General features: G+C 41.2%; 1 protein-coding gene across 1 annotated transcript in view; it reads left to right on the top strand.

Moving 5' to 3' along the window:
- The first annotated feature begins 6,690 nt into the window (after positions 1 to 6,690).
- The window catches only part of LOC6549143, a 50,076-nt gene continuing 48,454 nt past the window's right edge, over positions 6,691 to 8,312 (top strand). The window contains exons 1-2 of the mRNA XM_026980850.1: positions 6,691 to 7,000; positions 7,474 to 7,859. Coding sequence (XP_026836651.1) covers positions 6,691 to 7,000; positions 7,474 to 7,859 — 696 coding nt within the window. The remainder of the gene's footprint in view (positions 7,001 to 7,473; positions 7,860 to 8,312) is intronic.

Below are 8,312 nucleotides of genomic sequence, written 5' to 3'. Positions count from 1 at the left end.
AACAACAAGAGCTTCTTGATGCTGCATAAGTGGGCAATATTTATGAGAGTAAGGTCTTGAATTTATGTCCAAAGTTTCGGCTGCTAAATGTGCGGACAGCTGAAAAAAAGGCGGAGTCGCATTATGAAATCTTAATAGATGGCCGGAAGAGGAAAACTATTCAGCTTTCAGTACGATAACATAGCTGCAGCTATATTTGTATAGCTCAGCTATGCACTAAAGTTAGGTTCACTTGACTTTATTAATTAATAAGAATACATGTTCAGTGAATGTTTATCTTAATTAAATAATGTTAATGAATTTCAATTCATATCGAATGCAATTATATTGAAGGAAAAGCCATTAATCCTTTCCATTAGCAAATAATATTAATCAGGGTACGCAGAAGAGCCAATAATTTAATTTATTCACGAAATGTCAAGAGCTGCCAATATGGCAAGTAAAACAAACAAATAAGTGCATTCGAATCAGGCAAGAAAATTCAGGTTTAAAGTGAAATTACATCAATTTAATGAACATTTTCGTCCGACACTAACAAACAGATGCGATTGGGATTCGGGGCGACTGTTGTTTTCCCCCAGCGAGTTTCTCCATGAGCATTCGAAGTTGAAATAATTTAGGGGCGTATGTCCTGAGTGCAGCTCTGCATCTGACCATTGTTTTCAAGGCCCCAAACGACCCGGCCCCGAAACTCGAGCAGCGGCAATTTCCGCTCCAAATGCTCCACTCGGCAGGGGAAATTATTAAAAGCGAAACCGGGCGCGCTATTATTTTTTGACACTGATAAATTTTCGGAGCAGGACTGGTAATGTGGAGCAGCAAGGACCTTGTAGCACTAACCTCCTCTAGAAAAGACGAGGACTTCATGGCTAACAGGAAAGTAATATAAATCGGTCCCTGGGGATAAATAACTCTATATTAGTTATGACAGCGTGTGTTTGGCAACTGCCCTCGATTTATTTTTTTTGTTGCTGCCAGTGAGCTTGTCTGTGGCCTTTATAATTGTTAGCTAGCATTTCTTTATGGCCAACATAATTATGCAAATTAATATCATGCAAATATGCAGCTCCACAGCCAAAAGCCACTGTAAGCAAACACAACAAAAATGATTCAAAACAAATCACACACCAAGATGGTCAGCTCTTTAACGCGAGTGGTTGCTGATTTATGTTTGGAAGCAATAGTAAATAATAATAAATAAATAAATGAAATTAAAAGTATGAACATGGGAGCTTTAAAATTCTAGAATTAAAACACATTTTCGTTTCTTTCCTTTCAGAACTGACTGGCAATCCGTGAAGTAAAGTACACCTAATATTGAATTCACTGTCAGTTTACTCAAAGGACAAGCGGCGTTTCCGAGGTTCGTAAAAAAGACAAAATGCTTTGAAAAAATGTACTTTAAGTTAAGTATAACAAGAGAGAACGCTATAAAACGAGTTCCTCGACGTTAAGATATTAAAGAAAATTGAGAAAAATAACTTCAACTTGAAATATAACTAGAGACAACGCTATAGTCAAGCTCCTCGACTATCAGATACCTGTTACTCAGCTAGTGGGAGTGTGATAGAGAAAGTTTAAAATTCTCTTTGGCATATCAATGGAAATTGACAAGAACAATAATAAAATCCAAAAAAAAAACCAAACCATTTTCAAAAGTGTGAGCGTAGAAGTTTTCCTTAGATGTCGACGTCCGTACAGACTGACAGACAGAAGGACGGACATGGTCAGATCGACTCGGCTCTTGAACCTGATCAAGAATATGGGTCGGAAACGCTTCTACCTAGTACACACTTTTCAACGAGTCCAGTATACCATTTACTCAACGAGTAACGGGTATAAATAGTAACGAAGATCCACACAGACATCTAAGCCCCACCAACAATGGATGGCAAAGACTAAAGTTTTGGGACTGATTCTGACAAAAAAGGCGAGAAAAGGCAGAGCGAGACTCGGGGATTTTAGCTGCTAAATTCAAAACTCTGGCCAAGACTGGGTTGGAACGCCCACTTATATTCAAAGCAAAGGGGGCGTTGATCCTTTCTGAATTCTTCGAGAAAATGTCGCGCATTGTTTGACTAGAGCTATGCTGTAAGTTATTTCTATATTTTAAGTCACGCCCGCCATTGTGAAGTGGCTTTTTATTTTGCATCCACAAAAGTCACACATATACACACAATTTCCAAGCGCGAATTTTTTCCCCAAATTTTCGGGAATAGCAGGAAACCCTTTCTTTGCGACATGCTTAAGCTCAAGCTTTATGAGGCCACTAAAACGGGGAAGTGAAAGCACAGGAAGAGGTACATAAATATGTAAGCCAAGAATGTGCTGGTGCTTTGGGGCCACTGAAAAGGATTGGATACCTTTAAAATTATATCATTTCTGCTTTTAGAATTAACAAAAAGTGTCATCTACAGATTTTCTCTCTGTGCATCTGAGGATGTTTGTATACGCGCGATTGCTGGTGTTAAGTCAGCTAAAAGCCTTTGGTCCAACCACTTGAATTTTCGGGTGCAGCGTAACTTTTTAGAAACGGATGCAAGCTGAATTACACGAGATAGAAGCGAGGGGGCCTGGCGCTCGGAGGAGGGGCTCCACAAAGCCAGATGACTATTTGTGGGGTGGCGAGGATTCCGGCGATTTGGAGGGGGTCAGTGAGCCCGAAAAAGTTTTATGCGAGCGCCAAAAGTGCAGTCAACGCACTTAGGGGCAAAGTCTAAAAATATGAGTTGCGAATGGGATTGCTAAATGTGCAGAAAGTGGATGAGGGAGGTGCTAGCGGCGGCATCCGAAGCCGAAACTGCCAAAGTTTTCGTTTAAATAAATGTGGCAGCTTACCCACAGACAGCTGGCTGTGGAAATAAATTCCGTAATGAGGCGAACTGAGCGAGAATTTGTTGAAATTGATTAGAAGCAAGCGGCTTGAAAATTACAACGAATCCCGTCTTATGTTATTGATTGATAAAAGTATGGCAATTGAAGTGCCGCTTCAATTCCTGTCCTTTGATACACATGTATCAATTAAAATATTTATTTAATATACCCCCGAATGCTAATTTAATTAAGCAAACAATGTTATGTTCACAGCTTTACTGGCATATTAAAATACAATAAAAAAGGAATTTAAACTTCATTTAAAGTCCGCTTGCTACTTCTGATTCTATTGTTACAATGCTCATGCATTTTTCTGGCTAATTGTTACTTTATTTGGTTAACTTTACAGCCTTTAGGGAGGCGCTTTCATTTATTTAACACATATTTCTAGTGTATCCGTCTCTGTCTGAGCACATTTTAGCTGAAATGATTTATTGCGTAAATTTCATTAATTTGCTGCGCTGTCATAAAAACGACAGCAACGCAAAAGCAAAAAAGAAGTGGAATAAAACAAATTTGATTTGCTCCTGTATGCATAAGCTTATAAGCGTACATGTGTGTGTGCCAGTTGTACGTGTGCGTGTTAAACAAATTTTTATATCCTACCTATGGGCGCTGCATACACTCCAAATGGTATTTATGACCCGCCGCCAGAGAACTCATTATACGATACGATACGAGAATTTCAGCCCGGAATTGGAATTTTAAAATACTTGTTCATTTTATGCCTTGCGTTGCGCTTTTTATATTTTTATTTGCAATGTCAAGAACACATGTTCGTCCTTTTTGGTTAAGACTACGTGTCAAAAATTAAAAATGACACCCACTCGTTGCCAGCCATTTTATCAAGTTATATGCTGCTTGATTCTGCGCTTTTGTCTCTGTTTCCGACTTCTCATGCATATAAATCCGTCCGTAATAGATCGTGTCTAATTTATGAGTTACGCGAGCATTACAACAACTTATTACATCACACTTGTACCAGTATACACATGCGTGATTACGTGGGCGCAATGGGAATTTCCGGTAATATACTCTTTCCGAGGGATAAGTCGAACTAACCACGGACCTATTGGACCTTTCAAAGTGGGATTAAGTTTAATACACACGTCATACCCGCCGTCAAACATTATTTTGTAGTTTCCCAGATTAACAACGCGATAATTAAATAAGAACTTACATTACAAACAAAGTCTACAGTAATGGCAGAGCATATAGGCTTCGGTAGCTCGAGATTAACTTTCCTTGTCGCTGTTTCTTCAACATTCTTCTAATTTACGCTTTGCGTGCTCTTGGCCAGAAACTCTTGGCCCGGCTTGAGCATTTTCCATTAAGTCTGCAGCTGGCTTACTCATAATTCATGCCACCCACACACTTACGCACACTCACACTCCGGCACCCATACGCATACGAACACAGAGACAGTCACAGATTGGGGCATGTTAATTTGTAGGCCAGTGCAGGCGGAAGTCCTTTTTGAGGTCTTTAAACGCAAATGCCATGAACCCATGTATCACTTGTGTTGCTATCTCCCTCTACTTTTCCGTCTCCGTCACACTTTCAGTGCGTTCTGCTCCAAATTAGATTTTCATTTGAGTTTGTCGTTGTCCCTCCCTAAACTCATCTTTAGGAAAAGGACCACGCAGTTTACGACCAGTACGAAAAACCCAACTACATATATGAACCATCAAACAAAAACACCCCTGAACGGGGAAACAGACTAGTGACGATGGCACCTCCAACACAAATGATGCCGAATATTGCGGTGAAAAGTTCTTAAACAATCGAAAAGATATAAATATCTATATAGATATATAGATATACACAATTTCAGATTACTGTACGGGTAAAATTTAGCTCTTTATTTGTTCCACAAAATCAAATGTATTATTTGAGAAGAACTGGTAAAAGTAAGAGTACGGCTTCTATTTAAATCAAATTAAGTCACACTTTTCAAACTATCACTATGGTAACTGACGTGATGAAGGAAGATTCCCAACAATCTAAAACACTTAAGCGTACTGCATCTGCACAACAATGTGAAACAATTAACTCATTACAGGCGCTCATTAGGTGCCACAAGTTGATTAAAGCCTTCAAAACTTTGGCCAAAAAGAATTTTTGGGATGGGGCTGCCTGCTTCCAAACAAAAGTCTCAAACAATTTGCTCCCCGCCGAGACTTGTGACAAGTGAAGTGACTCTCGAAATATGCCCAAGATAAAAATGTTTGCTGGGGTTGGGTGTTTGCTTGTAGCTTGTTTGGTTGTCTGGTTGTTTGGTTGTTGCTGTTAGCTGTCGTCAAAACTTGGCGATGGCAAACTTCTTAAAAATACTTAAGAAGCGATAAATATTGCAAGTATATACACACACAAATATATACACGCTCATGGGGGGTGCTACGTGTGACTCTTGAGAGTTGGCTCAAGTTGCCTATTTGTTTCCTTTCATATTTATGCCCCTGCGGCTCGCTCAATTTATATAAATACATATATATGTATAAGGCAAAATCGGGGGAACTTCTTCAAGGAAGCCACTTGTTGTTGCCGCTTAGCCTGTTCTGATTATCGTTTAACGTTATTATTACGTTGCATACTTTCTGGGGAGCACGGCTGTCATGCCATTCCCTTTTTTTGTTGGCCCTCGAAAAAATTCCGTTTGCCCTTCCCGCCCGTTTGCTTGATTATTATATTTGTTTTGGCTTTTGTTTTCGTTTCGCCGGCTTTTGCTTATTAAAAAGTTGCCATCGATTATGCGAAAAGTTTGACATCAAAATATTACAAAGTTGAGGGGAAATATTGTTGCCTAGCATAAGGCGTCCATTTTGGTCTTAAATTACTGAAGTGCCGCAGAAAAAACTCCAATCAACTGGGAGATCAGAAAATAAATAACTTTTACAACACGCGCCCGAAAAATCAATAGACCAATGCCCTGTTAATTGGCAAGGTGTTTGTGTTCATTTGGAGACAGGGTAAATATTGAAAAGAATATGCATATCTTTTATGATTAATAAATTTATATGATATACAGACTAGAAATTGAAATTAAATTACGGACTAGTATAAAAATATCGGACAATAAATATATTCATTTTGTGACCTTAGGCAGCAATAAAATTTAGGTCGATTCCTTACAAAACCGAACTTGATTGATGCCCAAGAATTTTACTCAAGTATTTCCAGCTTACTTTGCTTGGGAAATTCCCTTGGTAAATAAGTAAATATCTGCCTCCATAAATTATTTGTACATATTTACAAGCACACACTTCGTCTGATACTACGGCAAACAATGAAATCAATTTAGAATAGACTTTTCAGCATACACATATCGCCTAAGCCTAAGCTTAATCTCATCTCTCACTCCTTTTGCTGTCTCTTTGCAGTTATTATAGACAAACAACCGGCGGCGACTAAGCCAAGTCTATTAACAGGGCAAACAAAGCCAGCCCGCCAAAGAGAAACCGATTGTAAAAAAGCGAAAAGAATGTAAGCAGTCAAAAAAGGAAGAAATTCGCAAAAGCTGGCAATGAGAGGGCCAAGACGGCAAGGGGCGCGGGCCAGAATTGAAACAGTTAGCTGGCAAATCGGATTGCGAATCTGCTGTATTGACACAAGGAAACTGTTAGCCAGCTTAGCCAGCAAGGGGGCAAATTTAAAATTAAAAATATAGCAAGCAAGCCCGTTTGAAATCAAAGTGATATGCTAATGCCCCAGTCGCGAAGGACTCGAAGTCGTGTGGCATGAATATTTCATGAGCGGAGGAGTGATGACAATAAGCCGGCTCCGGGAATAAAAGACGCGCAGAGTGAAATCAGCACGATGACGGAGCTAAGACGAGCCAATGGCCTGCACAAGCAGCACTCCCTCAGAGATCGACAGGTGCATCCCATGCTGCACGCCTTGGCGGATCACGGCTGCAACCTGAGCAGCGGTGGCAACAGTGCGGCCAGCACCACCAGCAGTAGTACGGCCACGGCCACCACAGCACTTGGTGGTGCCGGTGGTTTGGGCGGTGCGGTTGGCTTGAATTTGAATGGTGGTGCCGGCATAACAAGTCAGCGGAGCGTGGAGTTCGATGAGCACGACATCTTCTACGTCTCGCCATCCAAGCGAAAAGGAGCCACTTCAGGTGGGTAGCACTCTTCTGAGGGGTAACTAAACACCAGAGCCCCATCAGTCAATCATGTTATAGTTTTACCAGCTTGCTCATTAACCCACTAAGTGTCAGAACCTAACAGCTATAATTAAGATATTACTGCCAGCATGCTCAGTGCCCGCTTAAGTGCATTGTGGCTGTAGAATATGCTGTAAATAATATCTCACTGTTTTAATTAGGCATATCAGGTAAACTTTGGAAAGCTTAAGCATACATAATACAAGTTCTGTCAGAAAATAATAGAATATACATACATAGCTGAAGATTGTGTTGCTTTAATTATTCCTTCTGTTACTCGTAGAGTAAAGGGTATAACAAACTCGTTGAAGAGTATGAAACATGTGGAAGGATGCGTTTCTGACGCCAAGAGTAGAAGAAGCGCACATTACTAGAATGTAGAATATTTTAGGAAGTGCAAACATTTAAAAGTTTCTATCTTCCGCCAGGTTCCTTTGGCAATGTGGTCACCTTCTCGAATTTTGTGAGCGAACAGCGCCTGACACCCTCGTCGTCGAACCGCGGATCCCTGAAGCGGAGCAAGGGCCGCTCCAATCAGTCCCTGTGCAGCTGCGATGCCGGCGACGAGGCCCAACTGGATTTGCAACCGAATGCGGCAAGGCCGCTGTACGAGTACAGTCTGGAACGAAAGCGTAAGACACACACCTACTCCTGCGAGCAGAATGCGCAGATACTTATGAGACTGGAGCGCGAGCGTAATCGTAAATTATCGCTGACTGGGATGGAAACGGGATTGGGAATCGGACTGGGACTGGGAATGGGATCTGGAGGAGGAGCTGGTGGAGTAGGAGCAGGAGGAGCTGGAGACCCCCAGGTGAGTGAAATCCCGCTACACTTTGTGTAATTGTAGTTGTAATCATGAGCAGCACGGCACGTGCCTCCACCAGAAATTCCGCCAGAGTTTTGCAACAGGCAAATGCGATAACCAAACAGAGCGTGGCACGTAGGTGGTGTGGTGGATGTTGTAGTCTAACGACCGACTGACTGACACCTGCCACCTGCCACCACACCCACTGACTCTTGAGGTTCGGGCTCAGGCCACCAGGCTGTCTGCGAGTTGAGGGGGGAAGGGAGGAGACTTGAAGTTCGCCAAACATTAGGGCACATATGAATTTTGATTGTTGTGGCAAATGCTGTGAGGCAGCACTTCGGATCGATAAATTAACCGAATGCAAAGTGGATTAGGGAGATAACTAAGGCAATAATGCCCTTTTAATGTTTCTTTAGAATTTAATACACATCCATTTTTCCTATCTAAATGATTTTT

This window comes from Drosophila erecta, unplaced genomic scaffold, assembly GCF_003286155.1.
Source record: "Drosophila erecta strain 14021-0224.00,06,07 unplaced genomic scaffold, DereRS2 tig00000092-arrow-pilon, whole genome shotgun sequence".
Classification (NCBI taxonomy): Eukaryota; Metazoa; Arthropoda; class Insecta; order Diptera; family Drosophilidae; genus Drosophila; species Drosophila erecta.
This window is presented reverse-complemented; position numbering and strand designations above follow the sequence as displayed.